This window comes from Dermacentor silvarum, chromosome 8 (genome assembly GCF_013339745.2).
Source record: "Dermacentor silvarum isolate Dsil-2018 chromosome 8, BIME_Dsil_1.4, whole genome shotgun sequence".
NCBI classification, from domain to species: Eukaryota; Metazoa; Arthropoda; class Arachnida; order Ixodida; family Ixodidae; genus Dermacentor; species Dermacentor silvarum.
Window position 1 is genome coordinate 76,960,883 of NC_051161.1, and position 24,989 is coordinate 76,985,871.

The window sequence follows — 24,989 nt, forward strand, 5'->3', positions numbered from 1 at the left end:
CAAGAGAGTCGAAAAGGGTGAACAAATATGAGCTGGAGTCGGAGTCGAAAGAAAGAACAGCCTGAATTACTATGGTGAAAGTGCGGGATGTGCATGTTATTCATGTCTGATTAAGAAAAGCACAGGAAAGCACAAACACAACACTGTTTTGCATGGGGATTTCTTTCATTTGTGTCCCCGTGTGTGCTGGGCTTAGTCAAGGCCTCGATTAGATGACGATTGTTTCTATCAGATACTAAAGAACAGTCATTTTATTGTGTCTCAAATGCAAATAATCAATGTGTATCACTGGAATTAGATTTTCCACTAATGTACAGCGATCGAAATCATCGTGGTGGATCATTTATACAGAATCCGCCTAAGCTATCTATTACTTATGCTGTACTCCATGTTATGAATATTAGCAATGTGGCAGCATAACAAGAGCCTCGTTTGAATTGCCTTTGAAAAGCAATGAACATATAATAATTATTATTTTCCGGAAATGTGAGAGAATTCAGCAGTTTTAGGAAATGTCATTGGAATTAATAAACAGCCCTTCTGAATAGCTGCAAGTCTTGAAGCTTTAAGGTGGCGGTCCCACTCCGGCGGCACGAGCCCCCCGTTTTCAGTACTTTTGAAGCAACTGTGGCAGCTTTATATCCTGCTTAGGATATAAAGTTGTCGTATATACCATAAAAAGCTTTGTTCTTGTAGATTCCAACTATATATAATATAAAGAAATTGATTAATGTGATTTAGAAATAAATGTTCAAGAAGAAGCATGAGATACATGGTTTTTGCGAACTGTGTCGCAGTTGTGGCTGTATTTAGAAGAAACTACCGCATTTACTGCATTACAACTTGCTCTGTAGCTTTAGGACATATTTATCTCTTTCCTAGACGCAGCAAAATAATGTTTCGTTTTTATTTTTTGGATAATTTGCTTTTGAAGATTACCAAATATCGCAAACGACTGTTGGAAACAGCCCGGCAACTACATGCTCAAGGAAGCTAAATTTTGGAAGAATTAGAGTTCCCGGAATTTCAATTTATGATGCGAAATTTCATTCATGTACCTTTAATAGTTTTCCTAATAATTCACCGAAATTAAGCAATATTAAGAATTCTGGTTCTACTTTTGCCCATTTTTGCGGGAAGGTACTAAAGCTACTAAGCTGCGGTTTAAAACTAATAAAGGTACATGAATGAAATTTTGAGTCCTAAATTGAAATTCCTATAACTCTAATTTATCCAAAATTTAGCTTCCTTGAGCGCGTAGTTGTCGGGCTGTTTACAACAGAAGTTTGCGATATTTGGCAATCTTCAAAATCAAGTTATCCAAAAACTAAAAATTCAACATTATTTTGCTGCGTCTACGAAATAGATAAGTATGTCCCAAAGCTATAGAGCAAGCCGCGATGCAGTAAATGCGGTAGTTTCATCTAAATTTGGTCACAACTGAGACACAGTTCGCAAAAACCATGTATCTCATGCTTGGTCTTGAACATTTATTTCTAAATCACATTAATCAATTTATTTACATCATATAGTTGGAATCTACAAGAATTAAGTTTTTTTATGATATATACGACAACTCTATATCCTTAGTAGAAGAGCCGCCACGGTTGTTCCAAAAGTACTGAAAACGGGGGGCTCGTGCCGCCGGAGTGGGACCGCCACCTTAAGTAATAACTACAGAAATCGGCTCCATTCGCCTCGCATGCAAAGAAATTGAAAGTTAAAAAGGCGAAGCAGTGTTATTTTACTCACCGTTGCGCACATCCACAGGCTGCTTGGTTCCAGCGATGAATTTTCGCTCTAGTTTGCCCCTTTTTTCACGCAACACGTCATTACACGGCCAAACGCTGCAGATCTTTAACAATGGAAGCAGTGCTACCGTTATGCAATAAAACGCCTCGGCTGAGAAAATTCACCGCATTAAGCACGTTCGCTTGGTGGCGGCTATCAAAAGTCGGACGCATAAACTGGCTGAGATATTATTGTTATCAAAAGAAAATATTACCCCCGTACAAATTGTATCAATAAACGACCAGGACTGCAATCAATACCAATGGGCTCCTGCTTATCGCAGGTCAGTGGGATCTGAAAATCTTGATTAAAGTTACAAAGCACAGACTTGGGGCGTTATAACGTAAAATGATTCCAAACTATTTTGATTCCAATTTCTGCAATCAGCCTCCACGATTGGTCAAAACATTTTCGGGCCGCTCCCAACTTCGCCTGTCTGTCACGCGACGTCACGAAAACCGCAATAGCTCCCCATCTGATATAACGTGTACACACTGATTATGCATGATTAAACCGCACAAAAGAAAAATAATCATTCCTGATTCGATGTCTTTTCACCAGTAGCTGTCTGCTATTGGTTCAATGTTTTCTGGCTACGCCCACTTTGCCTGTCTGTCACGCGACGTCACAAAACCGCGAAAACTCACCATGTCAAAGTGACGTGTACGCGAAAAAAATGCATTAATATGCCGAGCAAAACTGAAAAATTTTCTGAATAGCCACAGACTGCCCGGTTCCGAAAGGAATCAAAGATGGCTGCCCGCCGATCGCTCAGGCCCTCGCTACTCGCACCTGCCGGTGAGAATGTATTTATTTGCGCATGATAAAACTTTTTGCGTGGCAGTAAAACGTTATCGAGCCCTTTCGGCATGCATACGACATCGCTCTGTCAACTCTTTCTTGTTGAGGATCCGTTTTAGCGGCATTCTTATCCTTCCGTTTTACGCCGCCTCGAGTTTCGAGCAGCCACCGCTAGCTAAGTAAGGCGAAGCGGACCAATCGGAGAAGCCGGCACCACCCTCTTCATGCGGTTATCTATTTTCACTGTGCTGGCTCGGCTCCATCGAAACCCTCTCCACTAGAGCGTGCTCCTCGCCTCTTGTCCGCCAATTAGATAAGAAAAACGGCTGAGTGTAGACAATGTTATTGGTTTTGAAAGCGAACAAAGCTAACATCCTATAAACGAGGAGAGTATTTGATTGGGTTGTTCAGACAACGCTGCGGGTCACCGCCCGATGCTTGCGTCGGTGGTTACGTAAATTTGACGTCAGGAGTTTGAAATCAAAATGGTTTGGAATCATTTTACGTTATAGCGCCCTTGAATTACAAAACTCCGATAAAAACAATTACCTTCATGTTTTGTAAAAAGAAAGCACATGTTAACTGTTTGTCATATACTACAGCTACATTTATTAAATCAAATATAGGTGGTGTCTGAAACCCGACCTCTACGACGTGTTTCCGGCTCCCAAAATTGCTTCTGCCGCATTCAACCAGCAAAAGCATAGCCTTTAAGATCTGCATTTTAATTCTAGGTGGCTCCACCCTATGGGGTGTACATTTGGACACCATCTATTTAGCCACGTGGAACGCCCCTAGCTCAGAAAAATGAAACATGAATCAATATATGTGACCAAACTACACTAGCTTCGCTTATGCGCGTCATGCTCGAAGCTGTCGCGGTAGATTTATCGCCCTCTGTGGCAACCGCAGGAACTACAGCTGAGAGTGTTCGGGGCCTGGTTCTAAATCTGCTCGCTAATTCAAGCCTCCATCTTCCTGTGAACTGCTGTCTTGTTTAGAAGTCTAATATAACGACACTTGTCGAAATAATGTACAATCTTTCGGAAACAATAAATAACCGGGGACAGAAGGACCTAATTTTGTTGGAATTCGTCAAGGTATTTGATGAAATTTCCAACGCAAAGCCCTCGTTAACGATTAACGCTACCTTTACGATTGCCAATATAACTAATTGATTCGCCTTACTTCTCAGGCTATCGAGCAATATATTGGCATAAATGACTCTGACACTAACCTCTTAGCCGTGGAATCCTGGGTGCCAGCGGGTAGTGCAATGGCGCCTCTCATGTTCCTCATATTTACTAACGATATTCTAAGCGGCATCACTATTCCATTGCGATTATTTACAGTGGACTGCGTTGTATATAATGGCACGCGTCTGGTTTTTCACCTCCACTGCAGCGTAACAACAGCAAAACAGATACTCTGGATCATCAGTTCGACTTGCAGGGTAACTTGCACAAAATCATAAGATGGTGTGACCGATGGCAAATGACTCACAGCTTATCGAAATCAGCCTTTATTGCGGTATACTTTTTTGCATAATATTGACAGCCTTTTGCGCGCATTGGATTCCCGCTACCATCGGGAAGGGTAGACGTGCGGGAGAGAGCACAGGACACGCGTACAAAGCCTTTGTGGGTCGCGCGCGCTCTTATACAGGCCTCGTTAAGTTTGGTGTGCCGTTCCTATATACCCACACAGTGTTCACCACATAATATGGCCCTGCGAACGCGAGCTCCCACGCTTGCTACGCGAGTTCATCGTTAATTACTACAAATCGATGGCATGCAGTGACGGAGCGAGACCTGGACTGCAGGAGCTACGAATTTTGTCGACTTTCATGTCATTCCGGATTCCATAAGAGCAAACTACACGGAAAGAGGGAAGCTAACCAAGAAGTTGTGCGCGCTGCGGTGTCTTGTGTACTAATGTAGCAATCCCGCGCGGTTAAAGTGTGATCTCGCAAACGCTAGAATTATCGGCCACAATATCGGTTCAGCTTATTGTAGCCACTGTTGCCCGGTATGTGATCCTTAACTCAAGAAACACAGCTTTAAGCGAGTGACGCAGCTTAATAGGAAGGTGTTTTGTCTCACAAATGTCAATAAATTGTTAAACAAGTGCCTACGATAGAAAGAACAAGGTCGACGTACATGGTTGTTCAATGGTTAAATAATTAAATGACAACTTTATGCCTCTATTCTGTGTCCTTTTCATTCTTATTATTCACCTAATTAATGCTTTAATCATATCGAATTTCACGCGCAGTTACAATGACACCCATTGGGTCTCCTTGTCTATCCTGCAACGTAGCAGACGAACGTTGTATTTTTGGTAAATCTCGGCAGCCACGCATCAGCGATGGGCGACTCTCTTCCGCTACGGCCCCCAAACGCTGCTCAACGTAGTGCGGCTGCTGGTAGGCACGATACGAATCACACATTTTGGCAAGACAGGCCTCGCAAACTTCGGCCGTGGATGGATGGATGCTAGGACCTACTAGGCCGTCTTTATGGCACTCCACGCCATCTGGCGGAGCATGCGGCAATTAGGCTAGAGAATACTTTACGGCGGCATGGCAGAGGTTGTACAGCAACTCAAGGAGTCGCACACCACCTTCTTTACTGCTTCTTACAGTCGTTGCTTTATTATATCCTTAGTTTCTGACTATTGCTACTGGTATGATGAGGTATCATTCAATACCGTTATCACGTTCATACGACATCTACAAGTCGCCTAACCGACCATTTCTTTCTAGAAGTGGTTACAAGATACCCAGATCCCCGATACGCAAAAACTGTCGCAAGTCGGCTAAGAAGATGTGTATTCAAAAAGGAATAACTAGTCATGTGTGCTCCGTGCATGGTTATTTTAAGTATGTTGAGTGAATTGTGAATCAGAGCTCCTGCCCTTAACTGTTGCAATTAATGTAAAATACAGACGAATGATAGGCACGGGCACGCAGCGGTCAAGTTCGACGCAGCGTGTCGAACGGAGTATTGAATTTGCGCAACTACGCAACTTACTACTCTAAATATACACGTATACACAGTGCTTGCATAGAGGCACGTAGCTGTATGTTTACATGTAGAATTTCCGTGAAGGAACGTTGGAGAAACCGCGCAAAGCCTAACGTAACATGGTGGGGCAGGTGACCGGTTAATAGTCTGCCTGTATGTATCCCTCACAATGGCGGCGGAAAACAAACCTTGCCTGACCCCAACACAAGGTTGCCGGCATTATGTATGTCTCCAATAGCCAGGGCAAAAGGGTAGTTCATGGCTATGATCACAGTATCGGTGATACTGGACTTAAGGCTTAGCAGAACATAAGATAAGGGAACATAGCATTTGCTGAAGATATGGCGGAACACGCACGTAGATACGGTGCGCAACGGCGCAAATAGAGCTCTATGGAGCTTTAGAGGTACGCTAAGGGACAATTCAAATAAAATGCTTTACATACTGCTACGGGGCAGTTGCAGGCGATAGCAAAACGTAGGGAAGACGACGAAGGGCTCTAGCGCGAAAGGGATTCCATCTTGCTGAGCGTACCGTAGCCTGTGTAAAAATACCCTGTAAATAGTCTCGCGTTTGTAAATAGTCTCGGTCCCACGTAGCAATGTAATATAACGTAATAAGGCCGGTTACGGAATTAAATGAATACTCGGCTGTACTTTGTTCTCACAAGGTATATATTATGGTTCATGCATATTGCTTCAGGTCTGTACAGGCATGTCTTAAACCGGGTGTCGATTTTCTTTTTAACGCGACATCGTTAAAGGCCCCGTATCGCAGAAAATTCGGCGTCGGTGTCGGCATTGGCGCCCGCGGCCGAGAAAATAATCCCCAACCACGCAGGCCCTCCAAATATCTTAAGGTATGCCACAGCAATCTATCATTAATATCACCTTGTCTTGCATTCCTGGCAACGCTATTCCCCGGAATTTTGAGAATGACAATCCACAAACAAATGTCATGAAACAAAACACGCACAGCGCATGCCTTTTATGGTAAATCTTCTCAGACTGAAATATTAAAATTACGAAACAAAAACGGAAACCTGAAAATTATGCAATTTTTTTGGCGCGGCTGTGCAATATCTCCGGGATCGCCTCACGCAAGAGGCCGCGTTTCTACCAGAAAGCTCGCCTTCGTGCACAGCGTTCGCCGCCAGTGTTTCCCGGATGCTTAAGCTGCAGTTGTCGGGAAGCGTGAGAAGCACTCAGGTTCCACTCTTAAAAGCGAAGCTTCAGCATTCTCCCACTTCTTTATTTTCAACCTAATTTTTTTAACTGTCTTGTGCCATATACGACAAATCTACTTATTGACGTGGAATATCCGAATAGGTGCAAATTACACACACAGGAAGTCGAAATGCTTGATTGACTAATTATTAAAATTTCACTAATAAACTTTTTACCTAAATACTTCAGAGCACATATTGCAATATACGAATTGAAAGCAGTCATTTCTCAAGCCACATCCACTTGGAACAAATCTTGGAACTAGCGCTAGTTTTGAGCAGGGTATCGAACCGAAACTGAACCAATAACCGAAAACCAAAAAAAAAAGAACGTTATTTTTCTCGTACGGGACATGACTGGAATATTACGATTTTTTTTTCACTCCGGAGGAATACTGTCAGGAAAAAAAAAACAACGGTTTTCGGTTTAGGTTGTATAAGTCTTTTTGAGCTTTTCATATATGCAGCACCAGAACTTCCGGCTCAACTATGCTACCTCATTTGTAAATACACACCACCTTCGAGGGATGTTAAGAGTAGCAGCACCGTTAGAACGGTTTTCAGCGTATTGCGTTAGGGTCAGACTGAGTGTTGTGTTAACGGGACAATATTGCATCGCATCCGACCCGTGGAGTAGCCAGACTGCGATGCGTACAAAATGCCTGAGACAGTGAAGCGCCTGCACTTGTTGGTTTCACCCTGTATAACTGTGAACAGCAGGCATTGATCTCTTCGTTAGCACGAATTACCGACTGGCCCTTGAGTGAAAAAGTGTTACAGGGCCATTGATTGGTCATATCAATGAAGCGAGCCATCAGTCCTTTCTTATAATATTTAGTTAGTTACTGAGGCTTAACATTATTGGCTGTGAAGAGGCCCTTCGAACACGAACGTGTGTTTATCATAAATGTATAACCGAATTCTATGGCCTGTCCTCAGAATTACTCATCAGTCCCCTATTTTTCTCCTCTTTCCTTTCCCCCGGGAAGAGTTGCAGGCTGAAAGACTCGCTCCGTTTTGTCAATATAATGTCCACTCTCCCTCTGTCTTCTTCTATAAAACTTCGTTGCACATAGATTACAGCATTCATGTTGGACCTGCATAATTACTTTGTAACTGCATTCGGCCTGAAGAACAAACAACCCGAGTATCTTTGAAGGCAGCTTAGCAGCAGCGTCGACATTTTGTAGTAATTAAATTTCTGCTGTTTTCCTGTATTTATTCTTTGGTTATGCAAATGAACCTGAACCGTTTCGAAATGGTTCGAACTGTTATATTTCTGAAGTGGAGTTAAACCGGAACTGAACAGTTTTCGGTGAACCGACCGGAAACCGGACCGAAAACCGGAACGAAAAAAAACTTCGGTTTGACACTGTGGAACTTTAGAGATAAACGTTGTCAAACTTGGGGTAAAAATGCACTGTTCTTGCACGGATTTTTTATTTTTTTGATAAAACGCCTTTTTATGCAGTGTAGCTAAAAAGTACTGTAACACCAATGCATTTTGTCGCAAACTTTGGGAACTTATATATGGGAAGTGGCATCATCGTCAGAATTCATTCCAAGTGGATGGGGATTTCGAAGTCAGCGGCTAATTGCAATATGTGCCGGAATTGAATAATTATTTAGCGAAACTTAGTTAATTAGTAAAGCATTTTTGTTGATTTTTCGTGCAAATAATGTCCGCCTCTGAGAGTGCTTCAGCTCAAGTAGTAGAATTGCGCTACATATATGTCACGGTGATGATGTTTAAAAATTCTGTTAACGATAAAAAATTCACCGACGATCACGATATTCCCTAGTGCGAAATTTGAGCGCAGCTCTATACGTGTTGTCATTTCGCGACGTATTGGCTGGCGCGGACAATCTGTCTCGTGCAGCAAGTTGCAAACGGAGCGAAGTGTGGCGTGACTGCCTCTCTAATCTGAAGATCGCGACAGCCAGCGCGTGGGTGACGCGTGGGCCTGATTCACAGCAGCCGCCGTCGACATACCTCCCAGACTACACACGCTACTCTGGCGCCATCTCGTAGCCATCGTCACCGCTCTACACTTTTCTTCTAACCCTTTCGCCATGCCCTCCTGCTCCGCTTTCCTCCTCGCGTCTTTCATTCCCCGCTGTGCTCCGCGTTCGCTTTCATCTGTCGCTATGCTCATTCGCTCGGTTACGCCGCCGCCGACGCCCGCCGCAGGAACGGGCGCCTAAGAGCTGCGTTGTAAGAAACATATACTTCACCACTATTAACACGATATGGAACACTTGACAGTGCTTGCGACGATCATTTGGTGTTACGCTTATACGTCAACAGCTGTAAAATGTAATTCATGCAGTTCTTTTTAGCGTCGACAAAATGATACACGTGAAATTTCTGTCAGTCCTTACGAGCTGTATTACACTCTTGAAATAGTCTTTTATTGGGGCTACCATTATGAATAAGCAAGCAAACAAACGAATGGTCCCACATGCAACGTTCCACGTAGAACACCAAGCACAAGAAGCACATGTCAGAAAATGAGTCATTTTGAGAAAACATACCTGGCATTTCTCGTTACGAACTTTATATGATACACGCTTGATTAGAGTCAGCAGACAGCCATGCGTGTTTCCTCTAAAGCACCCCATTACGGTCCTTACAATAAAGTTTGTCTACAATACATACACACCTAATAGTACTACACCCCTTTCTGAAATAGCAGGTCATGGCTACATTCGAAGGTTGAATGCATGGCGCTATTCTCTGGGCACTGGAAGCTTTTCGCGAAGGGCTTAAACAAGCGCAGCGGGAAATTGCACCACAGGGCTTCGTTAAACACAATAGCATTTTCCCGTCCTTGGGAACACATATGAAAACACAATGATATGAAAAACAACTGTTTGGGAGTGTACTTCCGGAAGCCGGCGCTGTAGTCCGGATAGCCTGGACTGAACTGGAGCGCAGTAAGTAATGGAGAGAGGCTCTCCCAGGCTACGTAGAGCGCGGACTTCGTTTCGTCTGACGTCACTTCCGTACCATTGTAGTGATGCTCGAACGCCTTCACGAGACACTCGATTAGTCGATCTTGCCTGAGTTGTTCTTCTAGTGAAAGCCAAGGCCGTTCCTTGCCATCGCCGTCGATGGTTCGTCCCTTGAGGTCGTATGTGGCGGATACCTGCCGGGCTATCAAAGATCCTACGGAAGCGTAGTACACGCTTTCGTACGCACCGTCTGGAAAAACCCCCTCGAGCATATAAACGTCCGGAATGAAAAGTGTTGAAGGCGCGTACGAGCCGTTAGCCTGGTGCCAAGGATTGGTCCAGATGGTGGTTGACTTCAAGCGCCTGAAGACCCGGGCCCAATAGTCGCTCGGCAGGCTCTTGACATTGTGCAATAAGAAATCTGTCATGTCTTCAAGAGGGGTGTTTTCTGTGGCCTCCGAATCTATTTCCTGATCACCCAAGAGAAGCGCAGCGCGGGCTATCTTTGTGATCACGACCTGTTTTGATTTGGGTCCTAGCCAAGCCGACTGTCTCAATAACTGGTGGGATGATCCTACTACTATTCTGGCCACCTCTTCCATCTTCCGTAATCGACGGTCGTTGAACAGGTAGGGAGTAACTGAGCTACTCAAAGCTCCCGAAATGGCGGCATCGGTCATGTGGCAGCAGACAGTGTAGTGGCGCTGCTGAGCGACGGACCATTCATCAGGATAAATTATTTCCGCTAGTTGACGGCTTACAAAGCGCCCGATGGCCTGGATTGCAGTTAAACCGATAAAGAGAAGCACATTTTCTCTCGGTGTGTCCGTTAGAATCGTCGTCAAAGCCATCAGGTATTCAGGATTTTTGACGTCGACTGGCGTTCGGCTAGAGAAGGATGTTCCTCGGAGCGAATTAAGGGCAATTCCACGCACCCACTCTTCCCCAGAAATAGCTGGCGTAGTGTTCAAAGCGAAGTCGTCGACATTGGAGTAAGAGGCGGAGCCAAGTGCTTCATGAACGTCCAAGCGGTCTATAAGATACGACTGAAGCTGAGCTATACCATGGCACAAACTTGCATGCTGATTTTTGACTTCAGTGCCATCGGGAACATCTGCTAGTACTTCGTAGAGGCGGCAAACGTGACGAACGTTGCCGCCTCTGGAGCGGTGTTCAGTCACAAATGCACTGAAGTCTATTCCCATAAACATGTCCATCAAGTGAAGTCGGTAATTGTCAGCTTTGCCGGAAGACACATAGGCGTAGAAAAACACCGGGCACCGCCATTCGAAAGACAGATCTAAGAGGACACGGAAGGGATCGTGGCCCACATCGACGGCCGGCCAGGTTAAGCCTGTCATGTTGAGAAAATCCTTCAAGTAGTGTATACCATGGTCCGTCTTAATAACGCAGCTCTGGTAGAACGATGCGCCTTTCTGCAAGTTGTTTTGGTTCTTTTTGGGTGCCGTGATAGCCATCACTTGTGCTGCAATTTTGCCCTGAAAGTCCAACACGGCGTCTTCTAGGAAGGAACGCCCACCGGCCACTGCGATGCAAGTAGGATTAAAATATGTATTACTGTCGTATATTTTCCAGTTCAGTAGTAAACTTCACAATTATTAAAGTACGAATTTATTCATAGGCAAATGCTATTATTTGGGAACAACACGCATGTTTCAATTACCAGGATATCAAAACCCCAAACATGTTTCTGCTTTGACCAAGGTAAAGCCAAGAACAGGCGCGTACTTTAACAAGTTACGCTACATGAAACAATCACATCGCGTGTAGGAGCGCGTGATAAAGAAACACTAAATGTTCCGACCGAAGTGGGACAGACGGAATCAATTGTGTGTCTTGTATCCGAATAGATCGGGAAAAAATGTTCCTGATGGTATTACCTGCAGATCCATATCACCGGTATCTAACGATCCACAAGATATGAACACATTGTAATTACAACAGGCGCACTTTGAGCAAAAACGCTAAACCCTGAAATGGACGCCGTGATGAAAAGTACGTTCGCGATGGGAAGTGCCTATGCGCTGCTTGCGCTCCGAGGTCTCGTTATCTGAAAAAAAAAAAAAACTTGCTAATGGCACAATCTAGTTCTGATTGAAAGTAATTTCGACTATTTTGCCGGAACCCTGGCTCTACATGCACTCCGGTCACGCTACCCGTCGCACCCAATGTGTGGGCCTGCAGCTGCGCCTGCAGCTGCGCCCTCGCCCCTGTATTGCCGCCGGTGGATATCTGCGCCTGTGTTTGTAGGTGCTTTAAAAAAACACCAAAATCAGCCATCTTACTTCACCAAAGCTGCGTTTCTGCGCAAAGCACAATCTTCACATATGATACGATAATGTCTTTTTGGGAAATCGTGTTTGTTGTACCTTTTCACAATCCCACCGCTAACTTGCTACCTCAGAAGCTAATATAAAGCCAAGGTTTTAAAAATGACAAGGAGGACCGTACGTCTGGAAACATTTACCATCATCATCATCATCACTTATAAATTTCTCGTTAAAAATTGCGCGTTTCGCGCCAGGACCCGGCGACATTGTCCTAGAGAAAGTTACCAACACTGACTGGAGCAATGAGTTGCCGTGGGAGGAAGCGGGTTGGATACCCGAACCTATAGGGGTAGCATTCTGATGGAGGCGGAACGCTTGTGTGACTAGACTTACTTGCACGCCAAGGATCCCGAGTTGGTAATTATTTATCGGGAGTCCTTCCTTAAGCCAGGACTCCCATTAATGCAGGAACAACTCTGAGTGCGCAATAAGTGCTCTCGAAAAGCGCTATGCACTCGTCTTGGTGTAAGCTGCACTGACAAAGCGCCGGCGTGAGTCATTGCAAGCTTTTGTGGTATACTGTGCAACGATGGAATCAATGCTGTGCTTCTGTTATGAGCTATACAGACTGTTGCATCAAAGCTTTGGGACCACGACGGCATTTCACAGATTGAGCTTCTTCTGTACTTCTTCGTCTCTTTTTCCTCCTTCTTCTGCTCCGTCTACTTCTTTTTTAAACCCAATGTGGCGGTCTCTTTCGGCGTCGAAAACCATTAACGCGTGGATTCTACGCTGTAACATCCGACGAAAAAATCCTCCTTCATTAACGACTAGGGCGTCACTGGAAGTGCGCTATATTTACTGCCGATTTGACGAAGGTAGCCAGCATCACCGTAGCCAGCACCTATACTTCGAGGTAACGTTCATGGAATCAGCCCTGGCAAGGGCAGCCAGCCTAGCCCTCGACTGAGGGCCGCTTATAGGCACAAGCTTGACCTATATACTGTAAATATATGTCTCTCCCTGTATGACACTACATACCAAGTCGGAACATGTAGAAACACCTACGCGACACGGCGCAACCAGAATCACATGAGTGCTTTCAACGACTTCGAATGCGCGAATAGCTTTTCGTGAGGTTTTCCTCCGCGTATATATAGTACGTGCCTCGGGAAAGAATATGCTGAAGGACCTGTTGCACCCCAAAAGAATTGGCTGATTCTTTTAAGCGACAACACCACATCAGACCCAATTCCGACGCATATTTGGCCTGGAATATGCTGGCGTAAACATTTTCATTTCGCGCAGTGCGACACTAACGCTATGACTGCGGCCCGTATGCGTCCCGCGATTTGTCTCCCTTGAAGGCCACAGCAAGTTATACCGCATATTTTCGCGCAAATTGAACCGTGGTCACCTCGTAATGAAACAGCGACGCGCTAGTACGGGAAATAACTGCGCCGAAAATTCCTCGGAAACTTAGCTTGAGCAACAACGTACCGACTCAAGCCGAGGGGTGGTTTCAGCCACTGATAAGAAAACAATAAATGCGAACCCAATGCTGTGTTCCAGCGCGACAGGGAGCTCGAACGGACGCGTTCGAAAGCGGCACGTTGACTCGGCCATATCAGGCAGTGTTGCTAAAACTGCGAAGTGTTCACTCTCATAGCGTAAGAACGATGTGTGTATAGGTGGCTTATCTCGCAGCCAGCTATGCCAATTTAAGGCAGCGCTTATATTAACTGTGGGAGCGGGCTTCTCTTTTACAGCGAAGCTGTTTATGCGGACCCTGTGCCGTCGTTGTCGGACTTCGCTAAAAGGGGCCACGTGACCTAGCGGGAGAGGAGAGGAAAAGAAAAGCTCAATAGGGGGGAAAGGTGTTGGATTGACCCCTTTCCCCCGGTATGAGAGGGAGCCGTTGCAAAGGAGAACGGGGAGGCGGTGGACGTAAGTCGCGTCATCCAATACTCGCATTGGAGGGGGAGAGCGTGAGGCGCGCCAACCAATGGCGATGTAGGAAAAAAGTAGGTCAATGGAGGAGCGGGTGTGAGATGAGTTCGCGTTAACTTTGGTTGTATATACGGAGCTTTGGATTAGTGGTTCTCCACATTGCATCCCATGTACGACTATGGGAAGACCACGAGTAGTGCGTACTAATGAGGAAGCAGCTACCTACCACGAGCGTCAGTGACAGTTGCTCGTGAACGGGCTCGTCGTCGTAGGGCCGACACCGAGCTGCGCGCCCGAGAAGCCGAAGCTCAACGGCAGCGCTGAGAGGCTGACCCCGAGCTGTGTGCCCGAGACGCGGAAACACATCAACACCGTCGGAGTCTATAACCCGGGCTCCGTGAACGACGTGGAACATGTTGTTTCTAAGATTTCAAGTGTCGCAGGAGTTACATACATTAATAAAGAGGTGCTGCCTGTGCAGGACAAGATTATTCTTTACAATACATTATTTCACACTCATATTAGTTATGCACATTTAGTTTGGGGAACTACGACTGTTACAAGTTTACGTAAAATTCTTACAGTGCCGAAAAGAATGTGGCGACACACTCTCGGTGTTCCTAGAGATCACCCATCTCTGCCTTCGTTTGAAAAGTTGGAAATTATGAAAATTACTCATATGTATCCATACCGCCTGCGTTTAGCATATAAAAACGATGTAAAAGAAAACAAACTTTCTCTCGTTTTCAGCTTCTTTGTCAAAGAAAACTCCTTTATATGATACACGTAGTAGGGAAATTTGGAACGTACAGACTTGTAGAACTACGTATGGACAACAAATGATGAAAAGAAAACTGGCAGAAATATTGAACCTTGGTCACAGACGCGCTTTGCAGCTAGAAAATACATCAAAACGGCAGTTAAAATTGTTTTCTTTTCTACCTTAGGTGTATTTCCCTGAACAGTGTTTCTCATTTGTTTAATTTGGTACGCATATCATCATTTCTGTTTGTCTTTAACGCGTTTCCTAAACTTTTCTTTGTGAAATTTTAGTGATGAATGTTCGTGATATACGCTTATGCATATATTAGTGAGCCGTTCTTGTGTGTGGGGGGGTTTACATATGTCTTCCAGCAGTGTCATGTGAATATAAATCAAGTACTACAGTTGCATGTTCACACGTTTGGGAATGTGCATATTTATATGCCGCAAAGATGCTTGTAGCGATAGGTATTATTTTTGTACAATCAAAAATGTGTTGTCATTTCTTGTCGATAGCTGAACTGTCTTCCTTTATGGAATGTATTTTTTTTTCCTTGGGGGAGGCGGAAACTAGTCAAGCTGTCTGTTTCAGCTTTCTTCCCCTTGCCTCCCCCATCACAATGATGGAAAAAATAAAGGGTATTATTATTATTATTATTATTATTATTATTATTATTATTATTATTATTATTATTATTATTATTATTATTATTATTATTATTATTATTATTATTATTATTATTATAGAAGCTCTAGAACGGCGCCAACGTAGAGAAGCAACCATCCTGAATGGTAGAGCCACGGCTCGCTTCGAGCGGGAATTCCTGTATCGAGACTTTGGTTACAGTTGCAAGGTCTGCGAAAGACTTTGGTTGGAGCACAACCTCACGCAACTAACACAGCTTCGCTGTTCGACCGTCTTCACGAAGTGGAAGGCGCAGGTGATTTTTGTCCTTGATTTTACTACCTCTTTGTTCACGAAGTAGTGTATATATATATATATATATATATATATATATATATATATATATATAGTATATAGCGTATATATGTCCCCACGAAGTAGTGTATATAGCTCGTCAGCCAGTAAATTTGTCGCGAATAGCCTGAAGTTGTTTGAGACACACGAAATGGTCTATAAAAATACAGACCCCTTAAATGGGTTAGACTGAGCTGAACGCCGTCCCTCATTAGCCACGTGTTGCGGGATGTTTTGTCGATTGGCTTATTTGCATACACATGCCGTATCTGCACTCTCCTGTCGCAGAACATGTGGAGAACGAATAGAATTATATCGCACATGGCACTCCACCTCAGTTTTACAGCGAAGCTGGATTGGGGCGAGGACTTACGGAGTCGACGTCTATCGGAAACGCCTCGCTTGCGTAGTATGAGGGATAATGCGGCGCACTCCTCATAGGTTTGGCTGTCGGCGTTCAATAAAAACACCACGCAGCAGCCCTCCTGGACATTGTGTACGTACTCTCGAAACGAAGAAAGTTTTTTAGTGTCAAAATAATAATGTTGGGCAAACAGAAAGCCCAGAATGGTTTACAGATGCTATCTCTTTACCGAATTAGTGAACTGCGCGCGGTCGCCGCGATGAAATGCCCCGAACCGGCTTCTTGTGTGAAAGGTAGGCAATCGCTGAGAGCAAACTATGTTAAATATGTTCTTATAGTGGGCTGTCTGTATCACTAAATGGAGCATAAAAGAACGAAGCTTCAATGCAGCGATCGCACGGGTTCGCAGCGACCGTCTGCATGCATGTGTGCGCACCGTGTTTTGCTTTCGCTGCGAGCGCGTTTTCGCACCGTGCCGTGAGGTTTACGCCGCAGCACATAATCACTTGTACACAAGCAACCATTGTTTCGTTGACGCTACCAGAGCTTTTCAAATATAATTTCGTTATAGCTAGGGACTTCGACGCCTACGGCAACTTGTCATGTGCCTTCGCGACGATTCAATCTTTCCTTCGTTTTTTTTTTCTTCTAAATTCTTGGACATTTCAGTATCATCATTGCTCAAGTGGCGTTGCACTGTGTGTTTATCGGTCTTCTCAGCGAGCAAGTTCCTATTGCTTTTTTTTTGTCTTAATTCAGTGCATTCATTGTTTGGTGCTAACACAAACATGACCATATGCCATTCCTTTATTGAATGTGCCCTTCGCATTCGCATTCCAGTGAACGTGCCAGTTTATTTATTTATTTGTTACAAGTACTTTCAGAGCCCGGGGGCATTACAGAAAGGAGTAGTCAATACACATACATTACAATTTATGAAAATACAAGTTAACAAAATAAGTAATCTTGAATGGCCTTCTGAACTTAGTGTCGATAATGGCAGCGATGGAGGCAGAAAGGTGGTTCCATTCTGCGCTGGTTTGGGGAATGAAAGAATCGTTATATAAGTTGGTTCGGTAAAATGGCACACCAATCTTAAACTTGTGGTTCACACGCGATGAAATGTGCGTCGGTTGAAGAAAAAGGTAGCTTTTTAACACTTCATTTTGATGATAAATTTTGTGAAACAGGCACAGACGAAGACATTTACGACGTAAAGAAAGATTGGGCAGGTTTAGTGTGTTCTTCATTGTGTATACAGAAGTTAATAGACCAAAGCTTCATGACATTAGTCGGGCAGCGCGCGCGGGCGATTGTCTCAGTGCGCGCTTTCTGCTACTCACCACGAACATCGCAACTCCGACGCGTAGCAGAAATATTCCTCGCGGAAGTGCTTGCTGCCCACCCAAGTTGTAGCTGATGGCTGCTTGCGGGTTCTAAGTTTCGAGATCCAAACTTCATGCTGCTACTTGTTCTGCAGGTACGTGTGAAGGCTGACACCGGGCTCCATTGTGTACGACCGGCACTGCGGCACCGAGCAATAGCCTACCATGTTGGACGCCTTCAAAGGCAGCCACTACCTATAATAGTACTTTCAACTGTTGTCGAGCAGACACCCGAAGCGGGAAAGCCTCCCCACTTAAGCAGAACCAGAACGCAGGTGAAACTATAAACTTTCGCTTCGGCACTTCTGAAGCAGCCGACGTGGCCGCTCTGTACACTTGATCCCTCATACCACGGCACGCCGACGGCGGCGCCAGCTTCTGCAGTGGTGGAGCTCACGCCCAGTATGACTAAGATCCCGGGATTTCTTCGTCTCCGTCGACAGCAAACTCAACCAATCACAGCGGAAGGCGCGCGCCACATGCACTGCTGGGTTCCTTGCAGCACCACCAGATGGCGCTCGCCTTCGCGCATCCGCGGTAGCGCGTGCCATGCGGGGCTAATAAAAAAAAGAGAACCAGAAAGTTCGCCTTCGTGCAAAGCGTTCACAGCAAGCGTTCCCCGATAAGCTGCAGTGCCGGGAAAGTAGCATACGAAGCAGGGAATGACGTCACTACTCTTTCATATGTAAAAGAAGAACCCGCCTATCCAATGATTTCATTTGTGTTATGATAGCGCTATAGAAGGGCCACCCATAGTTCGGACTCCCGAAGAGCAGCGTGAACACGATAAGCGGCGACGGGAACAACAACGTCAATATGCACAATGGCGTCGTTCTCAGGCTAGGCAGAACGCAGCGGTACCTGCCCAAAGCAAGCCACGCACAATTAGACGCCTGAAGAGCAGCGTGAATACGATGAGCCATGAAAGGAACGGTAACCTCAATATGCGCAATGCTGTCATGCTCAGGCTCGGTAGGACCCAGTTCAAGGCTACGTCACATTGGTCTATCGGATCAGGTGATACCACAGCTTCAATGCCCAAACACCTTCATAGTTGCTTCATAGAGTGGATTGGAGCCCACATTTACAGCGATAGCTCTGCTACTCCAGGTACAAACCCAGAAAATGCTTGGTTCCGTAAAAATGACCTTCAAGCTCAGCCAAGGTCAAACTGGAACTTAGCCTGCCACTACCGGTGGAACGCTCGCGCAACAATTCTGATGGTGCGCGGGTCAAGCAAGCACGCTCACGCAATAATTTTGATGGTGCGAGGGTCACCGTCGTCATCGTGTTAATTAAGATAGAGTTAAGTCAGGCGTTCGAACCCACGAGCTTCGGTGGGAGTCGAACCCTCGAGCTTATATGCGAGTCGAACCCAACACCTTTGGTGTTAAGGCAAAGTTAATTACGCTACTGGTGAGAGTACGCCGAGTGCTGGTAGCTTCGCATGTGCTGTGCTTTCGACGCTTAGTTCGCGTTGAAGCGAGACGCATCATTAGTCAATTCGCTCACTGCTGCTGCCGCGCTGAGCAGCGTCTGTGTGTTGTCTTGTGGTGCAATTGTAGTTGCTGGCGGCGCCGAGAAGCGTCTGTGTCCTTTGCCAAAGCAAGCAAAGCCGTGCTATCGCTCGACGAACTTGGTTCAACCACGTTCAACCACGGCAAACTTTTTTTTAAGAGGCACAGTTGTATGATCATATCGCAAGAAGGTCATCCATGTTTCATTCTCCATCCGACACAAGTTCTTTTTTTTTTCATCGTGCAGCTGTTGTCTTGCGTGCAGGTAACCCCCTAGCACGTTCCCAGGATTCAGATATAGGAGAGAGAGAGAGACAAAGAGAAAGAATTCCCGCGCATTTTCGCATGGATAGCTATTCACTACATGAGCCCGATTCATGGTGCACGTTTACTGATCATCGTGATGATATGATACCAGCGCACTCACCAGGCTTCCAGTGGGAGCACACGTAGGCGTGGAAGTCTTGGCACGGGTCCAACTCCAGATCCATGGAAGATTCGAGCTTGTTGATGTAGCGAAGGCACGATTCGGAGAGGCACATTCCGAGGGTGCTGTGCCTGACTTGCAAAGGTGAGAACAGCACCGACAGCGCTGCTACCATGGTACACACCATGACGAAGATGCAGATTGCAGTGCGAATGATCTTTCGCCTTCTGTACCGAGCACGCTCGCTCGAGCTGGCCGCCAACGGAGACTGCAGGAAGAAGGATGGTAGCCCTCGAAATAAAACATAGCGGCAACTGAAACGCAATACACTATATGATTTTATGCTAGTAGATTATTCATTCGAACATATCCAGCTTTTCTGAACATCAGGGTTTAGTTCGCATGAGTGCCACCACGTGGGGTATCGACCTTTACTTTTCAAACTTCGTGCGGTGACGCATTGATGACGTCTACGAAAAAAAAATAGAAGCTATCTCAGCACACTGAATTCAATGGCAAAGCTTGTCCCGCCGGCGTTGTCGGTGTTCCTGATAAGGAGTAGGCGCTCGTCGGCTGGAAATTACTTTTAATTCCAAGAGCGTTTAGTCGCGACGAGGCAAACCTAAAGTCCCTATATAGAAAAAGTACCGCCATCAACTCTTTCCTCCACCGTCTCCTCTCCTAAAGCGCATGCTTCTTTCTTTACTTTTTAGAAAGTCCACGTTGAAGTTTTCAGGCCGGGCGCGCGCCGCCGCCGCCGTCGGCGACTGCGGCTGCGCAAAGTGACTTTCAACATGGCTCTGAAGCAGAAAAAAAAATACAAAGAAGCGAAAGCGCGCGCTATCATCGTCCAATCGGAGATACAGGAGAGAGAGAAGCGGCGTTGATCAGAGAATGGCGGTACTTTTGTTATATAGGGACTTTAGGCAAACCTAGCGATGGTGGATAGCGGCCTTTTCAGAGGCTTCCTGAAAGTCAGCCACGTTTATTTTATTGCGATAGCAATTATATGAACACTTAAAGCGGATTTCTGCCGTCGCCGTGATGTTCCGCATAAAGTCCAATGGTGATAAAATCGTCGCCGTGCGCGTATGTGCGAGTGAAAGCGCGCGCAGGACGCGCGCTTTCACGGAGAGCGAACGCATGGCACGCGAAAGGCCATGGGGATATGGGAGAGAGGGAGGGAAGGAGGGAGAGGGGTGACGCTGTGCTGCGGCACCAAATGCGTATCTTGCAACCGAGCGCAAGTGGAACTGGCGACTCAATCTCCCACGTGAAAAGAGGAAAGCGGGAACGCAGCGTGCGAGGGAGGGGGTGGCTTCTACTCTGCTGCGGTGGCTAGAACTGCGTACTTCTACTTTGCACTGGTGCGGGCTGTCGCGCGCACCTATCTTGAAAGCGATCTCCACACGGCTCTGACCTTTGTAAGCGTTGTGCTTTCGCCGCTCAGTTTTCATGGAAGCGATAGACCGCATGAACCTTCGGTCGCTGCAGCGGCCGCGCTAGCTCACGCCAGCGTTTTGACAGTGTTTGTCTGTGGTCATCGAGTGTGATCTACTCATGTTTGCTTGTGCGCGCTGACACCACGCTTGTTAATTCAGTTAGTAAGCGAATGTGTCCAAGCCGATAAAGCTACTATCCCTGCTCGTATAGCTCTCTACTAATGTGCTATTGCAATTGATGCTTCGCCTTTCGGGTGAAGCTGCAACATTTTTAATCTACGGAGTCAATGGGCTAGGACAACCATTGGAAGCACTACGCGGCAGCATCAGTCGGAACACATCCTTAGCGTCAGAACGTCGCACAGCGCCTATTAGAAACGCCGTCGTGGATGGCTTTTGATTTGGACTTATCGGTTTCGTTAAGGTGCCCCCCATTATTTCCGCCAATTGGCAATTCATTTAACTACAGACATACATGACTGTTTTTTTTTCGTTCTTTTTCAGCCTGTTCATTACTTGCGTCCTCCACAGCTATACTGCGAAGGTGCTTCATTTTTACCACACTGTACTTTTAAGTGACCTTGTCTTCGAATTCTAATGGTTTAATAAGGTCGTGTTCTTGCTACCATTGTCGTACGTAATGTACACGGTGGTCCTTTATGAAAGGGAAGGCGCGAGCGCATGGCATGTTCTCTGCTGGATGGATAGATGGATGCTATGAGCGTCCCCTTTGAAACGGGGTGGTGGGTTGCGCCACCAAGCTCTTATTAGACAGTTTTAGTTTAACGTTAGCGTAATAGCGGGGCTAAGGGAAATAGCGTTACCGTTCCGCAAACGAACTTTGCAGAAAGAGAGTAGACAGTTTTAGTTTAGCGTGGTTACCGGAATAGCGGGCGTACCGGAATAGCGGGATCGAAGTGCGCATGCGCAGAACGCTAACCGACCCATACCGTTTACCGTGCGCACGCTATTTCTCAGAGTTAACGTTACCGTGTTAGCGTGGTGTACGTAGTGTACGTAAAACATGGCGGCGGTCCCGGTCGCCCGCTTCGAACTGAATTTGGCGTTGTTTTTGTAGAATTAACTTCGTAGCAAATGACTGCGTAAACGGCTTTTGCTTAGTCTCATGCCGCTTCGCCGAGAGAGTGTTATGGCTAATCTTGAGGAATTTTCGAGATCGCTTCTCGTTTCGAACGCGCCTAAGCCTAACAAGAGAAACATTTTTCTGAGATGCGAGCGCCATCTGTCGCTAAAGTCGGGAGATAGGCGCGACGACGGCATATGGCCTCTGAGATAAGAGGATTTCGGAGGCTATGGTAGACAGCTTGTACTGCTTGTCTGTTTCGTTGCATATCGACGGACATGTGAAGTAAAAATACAACGCGCTCCTGGCTTCCATTGCGCTGCCTATCGCACTTTCTCGACGCACACACACATAGAATTAGGTGCCCTGTGTATGCGAAATTCAAAGCGTAATGGAATAGCGTCCCGCACGTAAACTACGCTATCACGCTATACTAAAACTCTCTTTCTGCAAAGTTCGTTTGCGGAACGGTAACGCTATTTCCCGTAACCCCGCTATTACGCTAACGCTACACTAAAACTGTCTAGTTTTAGTATAGCGTGATAGCGTAGTTTACGTGCGGGACGCTATTACATTACGCTTTGAATTTCGCATACATAAGGCACCTAAGTCTATGTGTGTGTGCGTCCGGAAAGTGCGAGAGGCAGCGCAATGGAAGCCAGGAGCGCGTTGTATATTTACTTGCCATGTCCGCCGATCTGCAGCGAAACAGACAAGCAGTACAAGCTGTCTACCATAGCCTCCGAAATCCTCCCATCTCAGAGGCCATATGCCACCGTCGCGCCTATCTCCCAACTTTACCGACAGGTGGCGCTCGCATCTCAGAGAAAATTGCTCTCGTTAGGCTTAGGCGCGTTCGAAACGAGAAGCGATCTCGAAAATTCCTCAAGATTAGCCATAACACTCTCTCGTCGAAGCAGCATGAGACTAAGCAAAAGCCGTTTACGCAGTCATTTGCTACGAACGAAGTGAATTCTACAAAAACAACGCCAAATTCAGTTCGAAGTGGGCGATCGGGACCACCGCCATGTTTTACGTAAACTACGTAAACACGCTAACACGGTAACGTAGAGAGCTTTAGTAGTGCCAAGTTACCGTACGGTAAGTGCGGTAATACCGTACCGGCCGAGGACTGCGCATGCGCGCACTTTACCGTACGGAAAGACTTTCCGTACGGCGTACTTGACGGTAAGGAGTCTCTACCGCAAACGGTAACGTGCGCACCATGTTTTGCGAGCCGAGCCGGACCAAGCCTAAACATAGCGAGCAAGTGGCGTCGGTCAGAGAGTCCATGCCGTGCATGTCCGCGTCTCGCGTGCGTTTTTCACCATGGTAGGACCAAGGGACGAGTTAAGTTTAATTCACCTTCTGCGACGCGGCGAAGTAGTGGCACGTATGACAGCCCTTCTAACCGAAAGCATAAACTTGAGCTGAGCTGAACTGAACTTGTGACCGTACCCTTCATAACAGGCGAGTAATATACTCCCAACTAATGAGAAAAAAAACTAAGGTTAAAATAGACGAAAACCAACTAAAGCAACAACATAAAGCGTGGCAAGAGAAAAAAAAAACACTTCGGGTTGGTGGCGCCATTTAGTGACGCAGACTTTACTTAGAGGGAGCACCGAGATTTAATTGCAGTAATTAACTATATTCTACTTATCTGCTGCTGTAAAGTGTCGCCAGTGGTGCAATTTACACCAAACAATAATATTTTTATATGTTGCTCCGACAAGAACACCTACGCAACAAAAAAAGGTTTCACCTGTTGCTGGACAAATCGTCACAAGATGTCGCGACCAGCCTCGTGACTGGCGTCCACGTTTGCCGTAACTGGCGCTTCCGTAAAGAATAATATATGTATGAACAAGCAAAAGCTTTCTAGTATTCGCCAAAATTAATATTTCGCGCTCAGCACATAGTCCTTGCATACTCGCAAAGTCCGAATGTTAGCCACTATCATCATTATCAAGTTACCGTACGCATCGAGCACACACGCAGCTAAACCGTCTTCGGTCATCGCGGTACGTTAAGTACGGAACGGTAATACGGTACCGTATACCGCACTTACCGTACCGTAATACGGCAATGCTAAAACTCTCTGAGAAATAGCGTGCGCACGGTATACGGTATGGGTCGTCTAGCGTTCTGCGCATGCGCATTTCGATCCCGCTATTCCGGTACGCCCGCTATTCCGGTAACCACGCTAAACTAAAACTGTCTACTAAAACTCTCTATTATTTGGCCTTATGTCCTACCTTTATTTTTGAGAAAACACACAAATACAAAGAATGGACAGTTCGCAAAAATTTGTAAGTTGGCTTTCCTGCATGAGCTTATTCCAACCGAATACTCTCGATCACAGACTGCATTTCTAGCTCAAAGTGCATTCCCCCCTGAACTTTCCAGCGAAGGCGCACGAGCCCAAAAAAGACTTTTCAAAAAATTTCTGTGTAATGCCCTTCCTCATTGTAAGCTCCACGGTGTACGGAGATAAAGGGGGAAACGAAATAAAGGAAAGGCCGGGACGAGCGTTGAATGGAAAGAAATGTTCGTTCTGCTAGCCTGTGGTCCAGGTTATTTGGCTGGAAAATATTCTTGCTCGCGCATGCGCAGCAATATTTTTGCAAACTGTCCACTCCAAGCATCAAACTTTTTGAAACATTACTGGGAACTCTGTTTCTGTACGTCTCCGTCGTTTGTGGTATCCCTACTTTTCTGCCACCAAACCTCCAACCGCCTTTTACTAATTTCTATAGTGGACATGATTACTTTCCCCCTGCTATCCCTGAACCCAAGGGCTTCAAAGAGGTCGGATGAGCCTAGACTGGCAGCTGGGTAGATTTCTTCACATTCCAATAAAACATGTTCCACGGTTTCTCTAGTTTTACCACAGCAAGCACATGCGTCTTCGTCCTTGGTGTACCTCGCTTTATATCTACGCGTTCTAATGCAGGCGCGGATCTAGGGGGGATGTCCGGATGTCCTAA

At 45.9% G+C, this 24,989-nt stretch overlaps 1 protein-coding gene across 1 annotated transcript; it reads right to left on the bottom strand.

The window, feature by feature from the left end:
* Nucleotides 1-9,044: 9,044 nt before the first annotated feature.
* Nucleotides 9,045-19,648, bottom strand: LOC125947672 (endothelin-converting enzyme 2-like). The gene is made up of 3 exons (XM_049672886.1): nucleotides 19,474-19,648; nucleotides 9,730-11,344; nucleotides 9,045-9,051 (listed from the first exon to the last, which is right to left on the bottom strand). Exons 1-3 carry the CDS (start codon nucleotides 19,646-19,648, stop codon nucleotides 9,045-9,047), a joined length of 1,797 nt encoding a protein of 598 aa, XP_049528843.1.
* Between the last annotated feature and the right edge of the window lie 5,341 nt (nucleotides 19,649-24,989).